Here is a 22878-nt window from a genome sequence, read left to right as displayed (position 1 = left end):
GTCGTTTTTATGACTTTTTATGCCTTACGATACTATGTCGTTTTTATGACTTTTTTATACCTTACTATACTATGTCATTTTTAAGACTTTTTATGCCTTACTATACTATGACTTCATGCCTTACTATACTATGACGTCTTTCTGACTTTTTATGCATTACTATACTATGACTCTTTTATGCCTTACTATACTATGTCGTTTTTATGACTTCATGCCTTACTATACTATGACGTCTTTCTGACTTTTTATGCATTACTATACTATGACTCTTTTATGCCTTACTATACTATGTCGTTTTTATGACTTTTTATGCCTTAATGTACTATGACGTTTTCATGACTTTTCATGCCTTACTATACTATGACATTTTTATGACTTTTTATGCCTTACTATATTATGTCGTTTTTATGACTTTTTATGACTTACTATACTATGACTTTTTATGCCTTACTATACTATGACTTTTTATGCCTTACTATACTATGACTTTTAAGACTTACTATACTATGACTTCATGCCTTACTATACTATGACGTCTTTCTGACTTTTTATGCCCTACTATACTATGACTCTTTTATGCCTTACTATACTATGACTTCTGATGCCTTACAATACTATGACCTTTTTATGCCTTACGATACTATGTCGTTTTTATGACTTTTTATGCCTTAATATAATATGACTTTTTTATACCTTACTATACTATGTCGTTTTTATGACTTTTTATGCCTCACTATACTATGTCGTTTTTATGACTTTTTATGTCTTACTATACTATGACTTTTCATGCCTTACTATACTATGTCGTTTTTATGACTTTTTATGCCTTACTATACTATGTCGTTTTTATGGCTTTTTATGCCTTACTATACTATGACTTTTCATGCCTTACTATACTATGTCGTTTTTATGACCTTTTATGCCTTACTGTACTATGACGTTTTCATGACTTTTTATGCCTTACTATGCTATGACATTTTTATGACTTTTTATGCCTTACTATACTATGTTGTTTTTATGACTTTTTATGCCTTACTATACTGTGACTTTTTATGCCTTACTATACTATGTCGTTTTTATGACTTTTTTATACCTTACTATACTATGTCATTTTTAAGACTTTTTATGCCTTACTATACTATGACTTCATGCCTTACTATACTATGACGTCTTTCTGACTTTTTATGCATTACTATACTATGACTCTTTTATGCCTTACTATATTATGTCGTTTTTATGACTTTTTATGCCTTAATGTACTATGACGTTTTCATGACTTTTCATGCCTTACTATACTATGTCGTTTTTATGACTTTTTATGACTTACTATACTATGACTTTTTATGCCTTACTATACTATGACTTTTAAGACTTACTATACTATGACTTCATGCCTTACTATACTATGACGTCTTTCTGACTTTTTATGCCCTACTATACTATGACTCTTTTATGCCTTACTATACTATGACTTCTGATGCCTTACAATACTATGACCTTTTTATGCCTTACGATACTATGTCGTTTTTATGACTTTTTATGCCTTAATATAATATGACTTTTTTATACCTTACTATACTATGTCGTTTTTATGACTTTTTATGCCTCACTATACTATGTCGTTTTTATGACTTTTTATGCCTTACTGTACTATGACGTTTTCATGACTTTTCATGCCTTACTATACTATGACTTTTTATGCCTTACTATACTATGACATTTTTATGACTTTTTATTCCTTACTATACTATGACTTTTTATTCCTTATGACATTTTTATGACTTTTTATGCCTTACTATACTATGACTTTTTATGTCTTACTATACTATGACTTTTCATGCCTTACTATACTATGTCATTTCTATGACTTTTTATGCCTTACTGTACTATGACGTTTTCATGACTTTTCATGCCTTACTATACTATGACTTTTCATGCCTTACTATACTATGACTTTTAAGACTTACTATACTATGACTTTTCATGCCTTACTATATTATGACGTCCTTCTGACTTTTTATGCCTTAATATACTATGACTCTTTTATGCCTTACTATACTATGACTTCTGATGCCTTACAATACTATGACCTTTTTATGCCTTACTATACTATGTCGTTTTTATGACTTTTTATGCCTTAATATAACATGACTTTTTTATACCTTACTATACTATGACTTTTCATGCCTTACTATACTATGTCGTTTTTATGACTTTTTATGCCTTACTATACTTCGACTTTTCATGCCTTACTATACTATGACTTTTTATGCCTTACTATACTATGTCGTTTTTATGACTTTTTTATACCTTACTATACTATGTCATTTTTAAGACTTTTTATGCCTTACTATACTATGACGTCTTTCTGACTTTTTATGCATTACTATACTATGACTCTTTCATGCCTTACTATACTATGACTTCTCATGCCTTACTATACTATGACCTTTTTATGCCTTACTATACTATGTCGTTTTTATGACTTTTTTATACCTTACTATACTATGTCATTTTTAAGACTTTTTATGCCTTACTATATTATGACTTTTTATGCCTTACTATACTATGTCGTTTTTAGGACTTTTTATGCCTTACTATACTATGACTTTTCATGCCTTACTATACTATGACGTTTTTTTATGACTTTTCATGCCTTACTATACTATGACTTTTCATGCCTTACTATACTATCTCGTTTTTATGACTTTTTTATACCTTACTATACTATGTCGTTTTTATGACTTTTTATGCCTTACTATACTATGTTGTTTTTAGGACTTTTTATGCCTTACTATTCTATGACTTTTCATGCCTTACTATACTATCTCGCTTTTATGACTTTTTATGCCTTACTATACTATGACGTTTTTATGACTTTTCATGCCTTACTATACTATCTCGTTTTTATAACTTTTTTATACCTTACTATACTATGTCGTTTTTATGACTTTTTATGCCTTACTTTACTATGTTGTTTTTAGGACTTTTTATGCCTCACTATACTATGACGTTTTTCTGACTTTTTATGCCTTACTATACTATGACTTTTCATGCCTTACTATACTATCTCGTTTTTATGACTTTTTATGCCTTACTATACTATGACGTTTCATGCCTCACTATACTATCTCGTTTTTATGACTTTTTATGCCTTACTATACTATGACGTTTTTCTGACTTTTTATGCCTTACTATACTATGACGTTTTATGCCTTACTCTACTATGTCGTTTTTATGACTTTTCATGCCTTACATTACTATGTAATTTTAATGAATTTTTATGCCTTACTATACTATGTCATTTTTATGACTTTTTATGCCTTACTATACTATGTCATTTTTATGACTTTTTATGCCTTACTATACTATGTCGTTTTTATTCCTTACTATACTATGTCGTTTTTAAGACTTTTTATGCCTTACTAAACTATGTCGTTTTTAGGACTTTTTATGCCTTACTATACTATGACTTTTCATGCCTTACTATACTATGACGTTTTTTTATGACTTTTCATGCCTTACTATACTATGACTTTTCATGCCTTACTATACTATCTCGTTTTTATGACTTTTTTATACCTTACTATACTATGTCGTTTTTATGACTTTTTATGCCTTACTATACTATGTTGTTTTTAGGACTTTTTATGCCTTACTATTCTATGACTTTTTATGCCTCACTATACTATTTCGTTTTTACGACTTTTTAAGCCTTACTACACTATGACTTTTTAACGACTTTTTATGCCTTACTATACAATGTCGTTTTTATGACTTTTCATGCCTTACTATACTATGACTTTTCATGCCTTACTATACTATCTCGTTTTTATAACTTTTTTATACCTTACTATACTATGTCGTTTTTATGACTTTTTATGCCTTACTATACTATGTTGTTTTTAGGACTTTTTATGCCTCACTATAATATGACGTTTTTCTGACTTTTTATGCCTTACTATACTATGACTTTTCATGCCTTACTATACTATCTCGTTTTTATGACTTTTTATGCCTTACTATACTATGACGTTTTTATGTCTTTTTATGCCTTACTATACTATGACTTTTCATGCCTCACTATACTATCTCGTTTTCATGACTTTTTATGCCTTACTATACTATGACGTTTTTCTGACTTTTTATGCCTTACTATACTATGACGTTTTATGCCTTACTCTACTATGTCGTTTTTATGACTTTTCATGCCTTACATTACTATGTAATTTTAATGAATTTTTATGCCTTACTATACTATGTCATTTTTATGACTTTTTATGCCTTACTATACTATGTCATTTTTATGACTTTTTATGCCTTACTATACTATGTCGTTTTTATGCCTTACTATACTATGTCGTTTTTAGGACTTTTTATGCCTTACTATACTATGACTTTTCATACCTTACTATACTATCTCCTTTTTATGACTTTTTATGCCTTACTATACTATGACGTTTTTCTGACTTTTTTTGCCTTACTATTATACTATGACGTTTTATGCCTTTCTCTACTATGTCGTTTTTATGACTTTTTATGCCTTGTTATATTATGACTTTTTATGCCTTACTATACTATGTGGTTATTATGACTTTTTATGCCTTTCTATACTATGACGTTTTCATGACTTTTTATGCCTTACTATACTTCGACTTTTCATGCCTTACTATACTATGACCTTTTATGCCTTACTATACTATGACGTTTTTATGAATTTTCATGCCCAACTACATTATGACTTTTTATGCCTTACTATACTATGACGTTTTCATGACTTTTTATACCTTACTATACTATGACGTTTTTATGAGTTTTTATGCCTTACTATACTATGTCATTTTTATGACTTTTTATGCCTTACTATACTATGTCGTTTTTAGGAATTTTTATGCCTTACTATACTATGACTTTTCATGCCTTACTATACTATCTCGTTTTTATGACTTTTTATGCCTTACTATACTATGACGTTTTTCTGACTTTTTTTGCCTTACTATACTATGACGTTTTTATGACTTTTTATGCCTTACTATACTATGACTTTTCATGCCTCACTATACTATCTCGTTTTTATGACTTTTTATGCCTTACTATACTATGACGTTTTTATGACTTTTTATGCCTTACTATACTATGACGTTTTATGCCTTACTCTACTATGTCGTTTTTATGACTTTTCATGCCTTACATTACTATGTAATTTTAATGAATTTTTATGCCTTACTATACTATGTCATTTTTATGACTTTTTATGCCTTACTATACCATGACTTTTCATGCCTTACTATACTATCTCTTTTTTATGACTTTTTATGCCTTACTATACTATGACGTTTTATGCCTTTCTCTACTATGTCGTTTTTATGACTTTTTATGCCTTGTTATATTATGACTTTTTATGCCTTTCTATACTATGACGTTTTCATAACTTTTTATGCCTTACTATACTTCGACTTTTCATGCCTTACTATACTATGACTTTTTATGCCTTACTATACTATGTCATTTTTAGGACTTTTTATGCCTTACTATAGTATGACTTTTCATGCCTTACTATACTATCTCGTTTTTATGACTTTTTATGCCTTACTATACTATGATGTTTTTATGACTTTTTTTGCCTTACTATACTATGACGTTTTATGCCTTTCTCTACTATGTCGTTTTTATGACTTTTTATGCCTTACTATACTATGTCTTTTTTATGACTTTTTATGCCTTACTATAATATGTCGTTTTTATTACTTTTTATGCCTTGCTATATTATGACTTTTTATGCCTTTCTATACTATGACGTTTTCATGACTTTTTATTCCTTACTATACTTCGACTTTTCATGCCTTACTATACTATGACTTTTTATGCCTTACTATACTATGACGTTTTTATGACTTTTCATGCCCTACTACATTATGACTTTTTATGCCTTACTATACTATGACGTTTTATGCTGAACTTGACACCATATGTTGGACCTTCTGTTGTTTATTGGGTAAAGAATTAACTTAATAACTATAACCAAATTACCATAACAAGAATAAGTTAAATTTGAAGAATTGGAGGTCGGCAATACTCACACCTGTGCAATATTAAACACACCAGTAGTTATACTCAAAGACATTTATTTACATGGAACAGAGTTAAAACTAGTCTAATCTAAAGCATATACAGGTGTGGGAACACAGAAAAAGGCAAGTTGGCCGATTCAAAATGGTCGCTGTGACCACATGTCCGAACAAAGAAGACTATAGAGGATGGCGGTAAACAAAGAAACTAAATATTACAACAACAAGACATTAAGAAACATGTACATTAACAGAGGTTAAGGGTTGTGCTGCTTAACTGTGCTAGGTGAGGTTATACCCAGTAAGTTCATGTTACACAGTCAAAACCAAGACAAAGAGGTCCTTTCCAGTGTTGTTGAAGAGTCCAGTGAGTTTGGTGGCTTCCTGGTGGAGTGAAGTCCTGTCTGGCTGTGTGGTCTCTGCGTTGTCAAGGAGGACATGGATTTCATGTTAACTCTAGACTTTATGTCGTTGCCGCTGGCGCTGAAGTTAACTTGTTCACTCTGTTGTGAAAAGTAGAGTAAGGGAGTGTTGCAAGAAAGCTGTGTTTTCCTGGTAGCCTTGTGCTGACCTGGTGCTGGGAGCCTGGTTGCTCCTCGAAGAACCGATAGGGAAGAGGAGCTGCTGCTCCTGAGCAAGCCCAAGGAGAGAAGAGAGAACAAATACTATAATATGACATTTTATGCCTTACTGTACTATGAATTTTTATGCCCTATTATGACTTAATGCCTTACTATACTATGACATTTTAAGCCTTACTATACTACGACTTTATGACTCACTATACTACGACTTTATGACTCACTATATTATGAACTTTTCATGTCTTACTATACTATGACTTTTTTCCCTTGCTATACTATGACATTTTATGCCTTACTATACTATGACTTTATGAACCACTATATTATGATCTTTTATTACTTACTATAGCCTGACTTTTTATGCCTTACTATACCATGATTTCTTTCATGACTTACCATACTATAACTTTTTATGTCGAGATTGACACCATATGTTGGACCTTTGGTTGTTTATCAGTTTATTGGCTAAAGAATTGACTTAATAACTATAACCAAATCACCATATCAAAAGTAAGTTAAATTTGAAGAATTGGAGGTCTACTGAGTAGTGGTTGGCAATATTAAACACACCAGTAATTATACTTAAAGACATTTATTTACATGGAACAGAGTAAAAACACAATGTCTAATCTAAAGCATATACAATTGTGGGGACACAGACAAAGGCAAGTTGGCAGATTCAAAATGGTCGCCGCGACCACATGGCTGAGCAAAGAAGACTACACAGGATGGTGGTAAACGAAGAAATTACTCAAAATGGCCGCTGAGACCACCTGGTGTGTGGGGGAGGAAGGTGTGAGTTTCTATGTTAGCCTAGCTCATGTAATCTGAAGGTACCAGCTTAGAGGGAGGAAGTTAGCTGCATGCAAGTTCTACAACTGAGATGTGCTACACGTATGTGTGTGAACATACCAGTACCCAATTAACTGTGTGACTAACCACAACCTAACCGAATATTACAACAACAAGACATTAAGGAAAATGTACATTAACAGAGCTTAAGAGTTCTGCTGCTTTACTGTGCTAGGTGAGGTTATGCACAGTGAGTTAATGTTACACAGTCAAAACCATGAATAAGAGGTCCTTTCCAGTGTTGTTGAAGAGTCCAGTGAGTTCGGTGGCTTCCTGGTGGGGTGAAGCCCTGTCTGACTGTGTGGTCTCTGCGTCTTTGCGTTGGTAAGAGGATCTGCTGCTCCTGAGCAAGCCCAAAGAGAGAAGAGAGAACAAATCTATACTATGACTTTTTATGCCTCACTATACTATTTCGTTTTTACGACTTTTTCTGCCTTACTACACTATGACTTTTTAACGACTTTTTATGCCTTACTATACAATGTCGTTTTTATGACTTTTTATGCCTTACTATACTATGACTTTTTATGACTTTTCATGCCCTACTATATTATGGCTTTTTATGCCTTACTATATTATGACTTTTTATGCCTTACTTTACTATGACGTTTTTATGACTTTTTCTGCCTTACTATACTATGACTTTTTATGCCTTACTATCCTATGACGTTTTTATGACTTTTTATGCCTTACTATACTATGTCGTTTTCATGACTTTTTATGCCTTACTATACTATGACTTTTTATGCCTTACTCTACTATGACTTTTCATGCCTTACTATACTATGTAGTTTTTATGACTTTTTATGCCTTAGTATGACTTTTTTATGCCTTACTATACTATGTCGTTTTTATGACTTTTCATGCCCTACTATACTATGACTTTTCATGCCTCACTATACTAATTCGTTTTTACGACTTTTTAAGCCTTACTACACTATGACTTTTTAACAACTTTTTATGCCTTACTATACTATGACTTTTTATGCCTTACTCTATGACTTTTCATGCCTTACTATACTATGTCGTTTTTATGACTTTTTATGCCTTAGTATGACTTTTTTATGCCTTACTATACTATGACTTTTCATGCCTCACTATACTAATTCGTTTTTACGACTTTTTAAGCCTTACTACACTATGACTTTTTTATGACTTTTCATGCCCTACCATATTATGACTTTTTATGCCTTACTTTACTATGACTTTTCATGCCTTACTATACTATGACGTTTTTATGACTTTTTATGCCTTACTATACTATGACGTTTTTATGACTTTTTATGCCTTACTATACTATGACGTTTTATGCCTTACTCTACTATGTCGTTTTCATGACTTTTTATGCCTTACTATACTATGACTTTTTATGCCTTACTCTACTATGACTTTTCATGCCTTACTATACTATGTCGTTTTTATGACTTTTTATGCCTTAGTATGACTTTTTTATGCCTTACTATACTATGTCGTTTTTATGACTTTTCATGCCCTACTATACTATGACTTTTCATGCCTCACTATACTAATTCGTTTTTACGACTTTTTAAGCCTTACTACACTATGACTTTTTAACAACTTTTTATGCCTTACTATACAATGTCGTTTTTATGACTTTTTATGCCTTACTATACTATGACGTTTTTATGACTTTTCATGCCCTACCATATTATGACTTTTTATGCCTTACTTTACTATGACTTTTCATGCCTTACTATACTATGTCGTTTTTATGACTTTTTATGCCTTACTATACTATGTCGTTTTCATGACTTTTTATGCCTTACTATACTATGACTTTTTATGCCTTACTCTATGACTTTTCATGCCTTACTATACTATGTCGTTTTTATGACTTTTTATGCCTTAGTATGACTTTTTTATGCCTTACTATACTATGACTTTTCATGCCTCACTATACTAATTCGTTTTTACGACTTTTTAAGCCTTACTACACTATGACTTTTTTATGACTTTTCATGCCCTACCATATTATGACTTTTTATGCCTTACTTTACTATGACTTTTCATGCCTTACTATACTATGACGTTTTTATGACTTTTTATGCCTTACTATACTATGACGTTTTATGCCTTACTCTACTATGTCGTTTTTGTGACTTTTCATGCCTTATTATACTATGACGTTTTCATGACTTTTTATGCCTTACTATACTATGACTTTTTATGCCTTACTCTACTATGACTTTTCATGCCTTACTATACTATGTCGTTTTTATGACTTTTTATGCCTTAGTATGACTTTTTTATGCCTTACTATACTATGTCGTTTTTATGACTTTTCATGCCCTACTATACTATGACTTTTCATGCCTCACTATACTAATTCGTTTTTACGACTTTTTAAGCCTTACTACACTATGACTTTTTAACAACTTTTTATGCCTTACTATACAATGTCGTTTTTATGACTTTTTATGCCTTACTATACTATGACGTTTTTATGACTTTTCATGCCCTACCATATTATGACTTTTTATGCCTTACTTTACTATGACTTTTCATGCCTTACTATACTATGTCGTTTTTATGACTTTTTATGCCTTACTATACTATGTCGTTTTTATGACTTTTCATGCCCTACTATACTATGACTTTTCATGCCTCACTATACTAATTCGTTTTTACGACTTTTTAAGCCTTACTACACTATGACTTTTTAACAACTTTTTATGCCTTACTATACAATGTCGTTTTTATGACTTTTTATGCCTTACTATACTATGACGTTTTTATGACTTTTCATGCCCTACCATATTATGACTTTTTATGCCTTACTTTACTATGACTTTTCATGCCTTACTATACTATGTCGTTTTTATGACTTTTTATGCCTTACTATACTATGACTTTTCATGCCTTACTATACTATGACTTTTTATGCCTCACTATACTAATTCGTTTTTACCACTTTAAGCCTTACTACACTATGACTTTTTAACAACTTTTTATGCCTTACTATACTATGACGTTTTTATGACTTTTCATGCCCTACTATATTATGACTTTTTATGCCTTACTTTACTATGTCGTTTTTATGACTTTTTATGCCTTACTATACTATGTTGTTTTTATGACTTTTTATGCCTTACTATACCATGACTTTTTATGCCTCACTATACTATTTCGTTTTTACGACTTTTTAAGCCTTACTACACTATGACTTTTTAACGACTTTTTATGCCTTACTATACAATGTCGTTTTTATGACTTTTTATGCCTTACTATACTATGACTTTTTATGACTTTTCATGCCCTACTATATTATGGCTTTTTATGCCTTACTATACTATGACGTTTTTATGACTTTTTATGCCTTACTATACTATGACTTTTCATGCCTTACTATACTACGACTTTTCATGCCTTACTTTACGATGACGTTTTTATGACTTTTTATGCCTTACTATACCATGACTCTTTTATGCCTTACTATCCTATGACTCTTTTATGCCTTACTATAACTTTATGCCTTACTACACTATGAAATTTTTTACTTACTATACTATGATTTTTTTTGCCTTACTATACTATGATTTTTTTGCCTTACTATACTATGACTCTTTATGTCTTACTATGACTTTAATCCTTACTACACTATGAATTTTTTTACTTACTATATTATAATTTTTTTTGCCTTAGTATACTATGACTTCATGACTTACTATACTATGACTTTCTTGCCTTACTCTACTTAGATTTTTTTATGCCTTACTGTACTATACATCATCTATACATCTTAAACTTTACTATACTATGACTTTTTTTATGCCTTAATATACTATATTTCATGACTTACTATTCTGAGACTTTTTATGATTTGCTATATTATGACTTGCTACATGATGAACTTTTCATGCCTTACTATACTATGACTTTTTTTGACTTAATGTACTATGACTTCCTCTCCTAAGACTATTTTATGCCTCATTATACTATGACTTATGATATATGACATTTGTCACTATATCAAGAGTGATTTTACATGTTTCTATTTGCTTTCTAATAGGTTTCACGTCATTTTTACACATATAGGCTATACTGTATATACATAGAATATATATTCATATCTACATTTATGGAACATATGTACATATATTACATTTCCGTATGTGCATATCTGAATGTAAATTCACATCTTATATGTTAACAAACCTATTGGTTGACGGCCTTAAAAAGTCAATGTCTTTTTTTTTGGAAGTGTGGCAGGGGTTGTTGTCCCTACCAATGTCCCTACCAACCTACGCCCTTGGCCAAATTCAAATTCTGCTAAGGGCCCCATGAAGGTTTGGGCCGGCTCTGCCCAGCATGCATGTGTATTTGATGAGATGAAATATAAATCCTGAACAGGTTTTCAGTCCACCTGCATATCGTCACACTGTGGGCAAAAAACTGGAGAAGAAATAGAGAGTGTATCCCAGCATGCTTTGGGCAAGAGGCAGGGTACATGCTGGAGAGGTTGCCAGTTATATTGTGTGAGGAAACTGAAATGCTCTGAGAAAACCAATGCAAACACAGGGGCAACATGCAGAGATAATGAAAATTGTGATTTTTGGTATTTGTGATTCTAGCGGTGTGGCTCCAGACTGAAATATTGCAACAATGACTTTGGTGATCTCTGATTTTTCCTCTAGTGTCACTGTGAGGTTCAAATTTTTGGTTTCAAGGAAATATCTCAACAGCTTTCTTTTCCTCTTCTAACATTTTATGGTGCAGCATTGTCCATGCAAAATTTTTATTTGTCCAATACCTTTTTACCAATACCTTACTGTTTAGTGCTAATTAGCAAATATTGTTGCTCTTTTCCAAAGTGGCACATTAGCATGCTGATGTTTAGATTCTTCTGAAACAGGTGCATGGAAAACCAACCCAACATGCATAAATACATTTTTAGAGAGACCCAATCCAAGGAGGACTCCAGCGCAGCTAGTCTCAACACAAATAGACAGAAGGATGATTAGACCTGAACAGAGAGAGAAGAGAACACTGGCAGCAGCATGATTCGATATTGGTTAATACAAACAACAATCTAATAATAACAATGACAATAATGATGTCTTAAGAACTGCTCTGACTTGGGTCCTGGCTCAATTCTGTGAGTGAGGCCATGAAGACTTCTATCTCACAGACACACTACTGTGGCTGGGAACTATTGCACTTACATTTCCCTTGATGCAACTCGAACACTGATAGTTTGGTCAGAGATTCAAATATATTATACTAGTAAAGGCCACAAAAGGCTTTATACAACTCTTTTTACTTACGCAGTTGTAGTATTCACCAAGACCTGTGAACAGACTTTGATGTGTGAAATAGGTTCCCCTTTAAAAGTAAGTCAGTGAAGATTTTATTTTGTTAAGAGGTCACGTTTAGTCAAATATTACAGAACCCTCAAATTGTTGAGGTGTTTACTTTTGAAAACAAAAACAACAAATCCTATTAGATAAATACTATTCCTGGAGTAATTGCCCTGCAGCAGTTGCTCTCAGTCATCCTCAGCACCAAGCAAAAGGCATAAAACCTACCTGACACATCTGAGCCCTGCAGGAGCTGATGAACCTTAACATCCTTCAACGTGCTGTGAAGCCTGAGTTCACCCTTCACATGTAGCAGTGTGCTCCACTTCCTGCTTTCTAGGAGACAGATACAGAACACCTTTGAACTAAAAATACTGTAGTTGGTGAAAAAAAAATTATGGCAGTAATTTTTTTTTTTATGCCAGTTTTACTGCCATGCATTCATTTGTTTTCCCTTGGTCTTTGTTTCTCTTCTCCCCTTGCATTCCCATTACTTTCCTCTATAGTATTTATTTCAGGGCGTAATTACAAAATGATATGTTTTATAAAAAAGCATTAGCATATCAAGTGAATGTGTCTGAACCCCTGCAGTGCACAAGGCTGTGATTTTCCTCCTCGGTCCAACTACATCCTAATTTCCGCATGAGGATCAATAATGTTGGATCTCATTGTGTGCGTTTCTCCCTCTCCTCAGTAACACTCCCATGTGTAACATTAGCTGATAATAACACAGAATGCATCATCTTCACATGCAGAGATTAACATCACCAGTTGCTCAAACTGGGTCTTCTCCAGGGATAGAAAATCTTTCTGACCTGCTTGTTATTTTAGTTATGTTCAGACCAAGATGTTATTCTTGCTCGCTAGCCAGAGTCTGAGTGGGGTCTAAGGGTACTGACATAGCAAGTAACCCTGCATGAGAAATCATCAGACTTCATCACTGACTCGGATGAAATGATGACCAGCTCTGTATTATGTGTGTGTAGGTTTCCCAGATAGACTGACTGAACAAGTCCAAAGAATTTTAATGTTTTCAGCTGAGCCTAGACCCAAATTTATAACAAACATGAACAAAAAAAACTATAAAAGTATGTACTAATATGTTAAAATATCTTCTATTTTAATTGTGTTTATTGTATTGCATCATTAAAGTTGGGAGAAAGAAGAATCTTTCAAGGCTGATAAAATATACATGCATTTTGTATCAGCTTGTGCAGCTCTTCGTTAAACCTAACATGTTTACACTCAGCACCGTCCATCAAATTAAAATATTCTAGATGTGTATATAAAATGATGCACAAGACAGCCTCCTAGAAATCAGATAGACACCATTGGCATCTTAGTTAACTCCTGGTATCTCCTAGAATTTAAAATAAAGAACTGGGTTTTGATCTGTGTGTGGCTGTTTTAAGAGGTTAATACCAGGTCAACATACTGATAGTATAGATAGGATTTAAAAAAAAAAAAAAACGCTTCTCAGCTCCTGGTGTAATTTGTTCTGATACAAGTGGGTTTCTGACCTGCACAGAGGACTCTGTCAAGGGTCAGTTTTTAGCTTTAACTATTTGTGCAGTTTAGTTCCAGCAAGACCATCAAACCTGGATGCAAGTGCGTATATCTGATGTAGACTTTTGCAGGTGTAATGTGATATCAGCAGCAATCTCAGCAGCACATCATTCTGTCTTCTAAATTGTGGCTTTAATGTGAAACCCCATGCTGTATTTTTTATGCACAGAGCATAAATCTGATCTTTGTACCTCCTCTGCCCTTGTAGCTCCACATCGCAGCAGCAAACGGCTACGTGCAGGCTGCAGAGCTGCTTCTGGAGGGGGGAGCTCGCATGGACCTGAGAGATTCAGATGGATGGCAGCCTCTTCATGCTGCAGCGTGCTGGGGTCAGGTAAGGTAAACACAACAGGAAACAGGAAACAGAACACGCACAAAGGTTTCTTTCCATTAATGTAATTTGCTACTGTTGTTGTGCTTTCAGATGCATGTGGCTGAGCTGTTGGTGTCTCACGGAGCCAGTCTCAATGCCAAGACCTTCCTAGACGAGACACCCATCGGTATATTTGCACCTCAACAATCTCTCTTATCAAACCACCTGGTGATGGGGGGTCTCACTTCCAACTTGTTAAATCAAGTTTTACATCAAGCATTATTTCCCACTTAATTCTGATTTAAATCTTTAAACAAGTTTGTATCATTATCAATGTCATGCAATGCATTTTTGTCAGTATTGATAAGTGGAAAATTATAAGTTCGTAAAAAACAATATTGGAGACTAATGGCGTTGCTAAGATCTACATTTATCTAGACAAACAAACATAAAGGATCTGACATACCCTGTTCTTCATCCTTGTCACTTAAAGATCTGTGTGAGGACGAGGAGTTCAGGGCCATCCTGCTGGATCTGAAACACAAACACGACATTATCATGAAGTCACAGCTCAAACACAAGACCTCACTGTGTAGGCGAACATCCAGTGCAGGCAGTCGTGGGTAAGTACTGACATCTGCTGGTGTTGTAAGCACTTACAAATTGTGTTTATTTTATTGTTTCTATTTTGAAAGAGACATGGGACACACAGATGAGCTTCGCTTGATCCTTGCAATTAAATAGTGACACTAGAGACTTTAAAAGTTAAACAATAATCTAGAATGGAATATTACTACATTTAATGAAGTTTAGAGAAGGCTTTCATATTTGCTTCCCTAGTTGCTTTATCTCACTTTGATCTCCACCTGTATCCACAGAAAAGTGGTGCGGCGAGCCAGCCTGTCAGACAGACACAACCTGTGCCGCAAAGAGTACGAGACAGAGGCCATCGTGTGGAGGGGAGGGAGGGAGGAGGAGGACGACAAAGAGAAGGAGTCTGATCAGGAGAATAATCAAGTAGTTAATGTAAGTCTTCTGGTTATTATGTTTTATTCTTGTCGCCACTTCTTTGGAATTAGGTAAACCTGTAGTTAAACATTACAATTACAGTTATAAGGTTTCTGTCTTTGGAAAGAAGCTGCAACACCAACACAACATTGTAACGTAGTATTTGAAGTGAAGAGTGCTACAGTTGCTTTTTCTCTATGCAGTCACCACTGTTAGCACTATGTAGCTTCAATACACTGAATACAGCAGGTTTAGGACCACTATTTGGATTTCCCAGGGATTAGAGACATTTCTGCTTTTTGTCACAAATGACTCCTGGGATTCACTGAACAACAGTTTATAAGGGGAGACTTTTAGCAATTTAGCAAATAAATTAGCTCTACATTTGTTTGTTTTTTTAGCTTGGGCACCAGAGCAAAGTTATCTCATTCAGGCCTTCATGTATTTAATAGAGAAGCCTTATACCGGGATTAAAATAATCCTTATCGATGCCCTGCAGGTCAAACCAGCCGTAGCTGTGGAGCTGCCAGACAAGCCCAAGCTGCCCACCATCCTCAAAGATGGCAGCAGCAAACAGAATGGCCTCATCTCCACAACGACGTCTGTGCCACCACAGCCACCCTCCAATGGCAGCATGCTACCATCGGATAACGGCGGGGTCGTCACCACCCAGCCCGCCCAGGAGGAAGCCTGGCCGAGAGAGCGCGCTCAGACTCTGTCGGAGCTGAAGAAACAGAGGGCTGCCGCCAAATTGTTGAATCACCCCTTGTTTAACGGTCACCTAGGTAACGGCTCCACAGACTCCTTCACTGATGCCAAAACCAACTCCGAGGACCCCCGCATGCCGCTGGTCTCCTCCAATGGCAGTGCAGTTTACTACACACCAGCCAGCTGTGACCCGCCCCTCCTGAAACTGAAACAGCCAATAGAAGAAGAGCAGCCGAAGGCACGGACCTGCTGCTGTGTGTCGTAGCGCCGCAGTCAAGATGAGTGTTTGCACAAAGAGGAAGGAAGAAATGAATGTGCCGTAGGAGGGAGGAAAGAAAGGCATGTTCCTGTCTTTTAACATCCTGTTCCTCCACTTCTTTGAAACTTCTTCCAGAGAAGACGAGTGGCCTGAAGAAGGTCTAGAAACTTTTCTTCATACCTCCCTGTCACGTGACTCCTGTTACAATTGAAGAAACCTTCCCCCCAAATGGAGGCGTGTTTCAAGTCTAGAAGAGAAGAGGAAAGGAACTGAGCACCGCCACTGTTTTCCTCCAGATGTTACTTGGATTGAAATTCCTTTTCATACATGGAGTCTCTTTTCAGGACATGCCAAACAGATAGAGTGTGAGATTCGCTGTTAAGAAATCAATTTTTTTTTCTTTTCTTTTTTTAAAGCTTTTCATCTGGAAATGGTAAAAAAAAATGTTGAATCAGGAGAGTGGCGAGGATATCAAGGTACTGCATGTTCTGCCCTCAGAGATGAAGATGGAAGAGAAATGGATGGTTGTCTTGTAATTAAACATTTCCTTCGTCAAAACCACAATGTTATGCTTTTACGTCATATTCGTATGATTTTCAAAGGCCATCCTACAGCAATCCAGATGTATTGTGCTACATCGTGTTGTATTACCAACATATCAGAGAGAGCTAAACGTAGCAAAAAGAGATCCGAGACATCTCTTCTGAAGTCTCCTTCATATTGAAATGTTGCCTGCTCAAGTAAAGGGAAGGAATGCCATAAAACAGTGTTAAAATATTCAGGAAGTGTACTTCAGGAAGTGTACTTCTTACCACAAGAGGTAACAGAAAAGAGTATAGTTCTGCACTTGTGTTTGAAACTGTCACTATATTCTGTCAACTGTGCTTCACCTCACCGTCCTCCCATATCAAACCTAAACTGACAGGTCATGCTGTTTTATGCATAATCCACTTTGTGCTCACTCGTACAGACATGGTTGAAAATTCCTGTACGTTTTCTTTATTTATGAAATTAATGTAATGTGTAAAAAAAACAAAAAAAAAAAACAAACAAACAAAAAAAACCATTATGGTTCCTAAAGTTGAGTGTATTTATTATTTGGATGGTGTGTGGAGAGTGTGAATGCAATATAAGATGAGTTGGAGAATCTTCCAGCAAAGCACCTTCTGACATGGAAAATCAAACAGATACAGTGAAATAAGGGTTAATGTCTGCTATATGTACATGGTATTAAAAACACAAACAGGCCGTCCCACTGGGATGGACTCATATTTGTGTCACTACAAATAACAGTGTTATTTGTGTATGTTTTGTTTTCTGTTTTATTTTTTGGTTTTTTCCTGGTGGCCATTGTGTGGCTTTATCTTCTCCCAGTCACTGTATTTGTCTTATTAACAGAAACTTTAAATGTTATGTAATGAATTACTGTATAGTATGAGTTTTCTGAGGTTATACATGGACTCAATGCTTGCCTCTGTTTGTTTTTGTTTTTTTTAACATTAATCCAGACTTGGATTTGGTATGTAGCAAGCCCACAGTATCATGTCAGGTGACCTTTAAAGTACCATGTTTTCACAAACAAAAAATATACATTTGGGCACATAAATGTTTGGCAGAATTTCCATAAATTTGCCTCTGTACGCCACCATACAGATTTGAAACGAAGCCGTCAAGATGTAACTGAAGTGTAGACTTTTAGCTTTAATTCAAGGGTTTTAACAAAAACATCGCATTAACCGTTCAGGAACTCCGGCCATTGTTATACACAGTCCCTACATTCTCGGAGGCTCTAATTTGACAATTGACTGGTAGTCAGTTTCACAGCCTGTTCCCTCATTATTTCATGACAAATAAGCAGATAAAAGGTCTGGAGTTGATTCCAAGCATTGAATTTGCATTTGGTAGCTGTTCATGGGAACTCTCAGTATGTGGTACAAAGAGCTGTCGATTCAAGTGGAGGAGGCCATCATTAGGCTGAGAAATCAAAACAAAGAGAGGCCAAATCATTTGGTACATTCTGTAAAGGAAGGAGCTCAGCAACAGGCTGGAAGACAAATAAAGTGGATGATTGTAGAATTATTTCCTAAGTGAAGAAAAAACCCTAAACACCATCTGGCCAGGTCCAAAATAGTCGAGGAGGAAGTAGATGTATAATTGTCAATGTCTGACATCAAAAGATGCCATCATAAATGTAAATACAGAGGGTTTACCACAAGGTGCCAAACCACTGGTAACAAGAACTGAAAGGCCATATTAGACTGTGTCAGAAAACATGTAAAAAGGCCTGCCCAGTTCTGTAACAAGATGAAACCAGAATGATGGGAAGTGGAGAGTATGGAGAAGAAAAGGAACAGCCAATGATCCAAAGCACACCACATCATCTGTCAAACATGAAGGAGACAGTATAATGGCATGGGCATGTATGGCTGCAAACAGAACTGAGTCAGTGGTGATTGCTGAGAGAAGTAGCAGGATGAATTCTGGGATGTATAAGGCTAAAATATCAGCTCAGACTGAGTCAAATGCTGCAAAACTGATAGGACGGTGATTCACAGTGCAGATGGGTAATGACCCAAAACACAATCCAAGAGCTTGTCAAGGCAAAGAACCTGAATATTCTTCAAACGCCAGGGTCTTTTCACAGACAGTGACCCACAAACAAAAAGCAACTGAAGGTGGCTGCAGTAAAGGGCCTGTGAAAATTGAGGGACTATGCATAAAAATTTATGTAATTCCGAAACGTTAATTAAATATTTTTGTTAAATTCCTTGAATTAAAGCTGAGAGTCTACACTTCAGTCACATGTCGTGGTGTACAGGGACAATATTTTGAAAAGAAGTACTAGAAGTACTAGAACAGTTCGAGCTTTCAGGAAATCAGCTTATTTGTTTTTTTCCCCCCAAGACTTAGATAAGAAGACTGATGCCGCTCCCATGTCTGTACAATAAATATGTAGCTGGAGCAAGCAGCTCATTGGCTTAGCTTAGCATTAAGACTGGAATCAGCAGGAAACAGTTAGCCTAGCTCTGTCCAAACATAACAAGATCCTCCTACCACTACCTACTAATCAACATGTTATATCTTGTTTGCTTAATCTGTACCGAAAACCGCAGTGTTGGTTTATGTGCCAGACTGTTTCTTGGAAACCAGCCGTGACTCCAGGCAGACAGGCCAAGAAGCAGTCCAGCACTACACTTTGTTTTCTTGCACAGATTAAACAAACAAAATACAACATGTTAATTAGGAGGCGTTTGAGGTGCTGGCATGCAGGAAAAAAAAAAAAACCTTTTTACAGAGCCAGGCTACCTATTTCCAGTCTAAATGCTAAGTTAACAGACTGCTGGCTTCAATACTGTATTAAAACAGAGACATATGACAAATGGTATCAATCTCCTCATTGAACCCTCGGAAAAAGAAAGCGAATAAGCACTTCTCCAAAATGATGAACTATTCCTTTAATGTAGTAACAGATCCTCCTTGTGAGTGCCAAAGAGTCTTCCGTGATTTCAAAAACAACTTAAAAAGACATTTGAAAACTTTGCGTAAAGGCCGTCATTGTTTGTTAATGACCACCAACCCCTTCAAACATGTGATTACCCAGAATGCCACTACCACTGTTATCCCCATAACATCAACTGTACAGTGTCAAATATTTGTACAGATTCGTTTGTAAATATGTTTGTATTAGTATCCCCTTATCTGTTCCCATGAACTGCATTCTCATGTCCGTGTTGTTACTGTTGAGGAACATATAGGAAAATACAATTACCCACGTTAATGAACAGTGTTAGCAGACATTTGGTTGTTAAGGGGGAAAACTGTGAGACTATGCAGAACCCCCTTCCACTTCCTATAGTATCCAGCAGTCTAAATCTGTCTGGTTTCATCATAATACTTGGTGTTTCCTTTCTGCTGTTCAGTCACCAATGTCTGAATGGTGGAGTTTTTGTGCAGAGGTCAGTTTTTAACGTTGCACTCTCGTAGGAAGCAGTTTAGTTTTTCAACTCAATTTGAGGAAGTACAAATTAAGTCAAGTGGATTGCGATTTCCCCTGGTTTTGGTTCCTTCTTTTGTGTCCAAGGCAGTGACATAATCTTGTTGTGAGTCAGCTGAAATTCACTAAACTCACTCCAGCTCACGTCTGTTCCGGCTGCTGCAATAGACTGAGTTTAAATTTCATATCTGCTTCCTTAGTAGTAAAATTCAATCAGACTGAATTGTAATTTTGAGCTACGACCTGGTCAGTACTAGCCAGAAAGGGACAGTCACCTGTTAAAAGTAACCTGTGTTCTCATGGTATATAAATCAAGGCTTGTCTTTGACTGCAAGCCTCACTGTCTATAAGGATAAGATTATAAAAGAAGAAAAACTACTGATTTTGTAATTACTGGAATATATTGATGGTTGCATTAACATATTTTGAATAAATTGTATATTTTGAGAATTTTATACAGTCTCTTCTGAATTAGTAAAGCATCTTTGTGTTTTATTATGAAATGGTAGAATGTATTTCTTGTATTTTTGATTAGAATGTATCCTGAAGGCCTGAGGAAGAAATGTCATGAATTTTAATTATTTGAACCATGCTTAGTTTATCTTGGCCAGACACATAAATAACACCCTCAAATGTGGATGCATCACCACCATGTTGAGAGAAACTGAGCATTCCTAATGTTGCTTGACTTTTAAAAGCAAAGAAGAAGGGAAGCCATCAAATACAGAAAAGTGAGAAACCTTATGCTAAAAAGCATTTGCACAAACACAGGCTCTGAGTGGCCAAGCCATGCAATCTAGGGAAGCTGCAGATCCACGCCTTTTGACAACAGAGTCAACAGCCCTATAAATGCGAATGTCCATGACTGACTGACTCAGTGAGTGATAGAGTTGAGTGATCAAGTTACACCATTGGTTAACTGAAGGTCACTGAGTCATGAAGTTACACCATTGGTCGGAGAGCCGAGTGTTGAGTTTCCCCACTAGCCCTTGCTTTTTCAAAAATAAATTGGCACAAACAGTTTCTTTTTACAGTGTTGCCAAATTAATGCTAGATTCATAGACTTCATAGACTCAAAAAAGCACCCCGTGACAAATCGAGCAACTTTTTGGACAAACCCTACTTACAAAGAAAAGAGACACCACCACTGCCCCACGAGCAAGAGGCACATCTCTCTCTGCGTCTACAACATCTACGTTCTCAATTTCACACATTGACCATACGTGGTCCAGCCATACACTTGTTTTAGACCTAGTCAGCTTATCTTCTTGTCTGTACATATTTAGCATAATAAATCATATATTTATTTTTTAGCTTTTTTTCTTTTTTTTTTTGCTGGTGTCTTTTAAAAGCACAACTTCAGGCTGTTTTCAGACACTTCATTGCTGTAGTCAGGTGAATGTACTGAATGCAGCTCATGTCTTCATGATTCCGAATGAAGGTTACTAACAATTTCTTTAACGCTCAGATGTCTGCTTTCTCTGCTCTCCATCTACATCTCCTATCTGTTCTGAGACAGGCAGAGCCTGGACAATCCTTCACCACACAGCTGTCAGGGTCTTGACCAAGCTTCAACTGTTTCCTTCCTTCCTTTTTTTTCCTCTCTCTTTTTTCTGAACTTCCTCTCATTCACTGGTTCTGGGGTCAGCACGGGTCAATATTTCTCCAGGCTGCACAGCAGTTGTTGCTCAGACCCACAGCAGTTGGGTTAGAGAGACAAGTACAAGACAGTTTAAAAAAAGTTATATGAGTGTATTTCATGTTTCTCAAAGTTTATTTTGAGCTACAGTTTGGGGTATTTTTTAACTTGCCGGGCCTTTTTATTCTGCAATTTATACTGTACTTTCTCTTTTTCAGATTCTGCTGAGTGACTGTTTATATGGAAAACGGCAGCCATCGGCTGGCATGGTTACTTTTTCATCCCTATCTGTGTTTCATTACTGTTGGTTTTAGGGGAGTGACCTATTGGTATGGATACAGTTATCCGTCTTTTATGGAGAAACTTATTTACAGTACATTAAGCTCTCATAAAACAGCACCTAGTGGCTAATATGTGTGTTCAGGGATTTGAAAAACAAACCAGCAGAACAAACATGAACTAATTTGTAAAACATTTACGTCAGGTTCCAGTCCTTGATGTGTCTTGAGCAAATGTTAGGAGAAATCATCCTTTCAGCTGTAGCTCCCTGGGCAGTGTCAGTATGTCTA

The 22878-nt window shown here is 35.4% G+C and overlaps 1 protein-coding gene across 2 annotated transcripts in view; it reads left to right on the top strand.

The window, feature by feature from the left end:
• ppp1r16b (protein phosphatase 1, regulatory subunit 16B) overlaps positions 1 to 21125 on the top strand; it is a 103848-nt gene extending 82723 nt beyond the window's left edge. For both annotated transcript variants that reach the window (XM_056396175.1, XM_056396184.1), the window contains exons 7-11: positions 14597 to 14722; positions 14813 to 14888; positions 15195 to 15324; positions 15580 to 15727; positions 16209 to 21125. In XM_056396175.1, coding sequence (XP_056252150.1) covers positions 14597 to 14722; positions 14813 to 14888; positions 15195 to 15324; positions 15580 to 15727; positions 16209 to 16682 — 954 coding nt within the window. In that variant the 3' untranslated portion in view covers positions 16683 to 21125. The remainder of the gene's footprint in view (positions 1 to 14596; positions 14723 to 14812; positions 14889 to 15194; positions 15325 to 15579; positions 15728 to 16208) is intronic.
• The last annotated feature ends 1753 nt before the right edge of the window (positions 21126 to 22878 follow it).

This window comes from Seriola aureovittata, chromosome 2 (genome assembly GCF_021018895.1).
Source record: "Seriola aureovittata isolate HTS-2021-v1 ecotype China chromosome 2, ASM2101889v1, whole genome shotgun sequence".
Classification (NCBI taxonomy): Eukaryota; Metazoa; Chordata; class Actinopteri; order Carangiformes; family Carangidae; genus Seriola; species Seriola aureovittata.
This window is presented reverse-complemented; position numbering and strand designations above follow the sequence as displayed.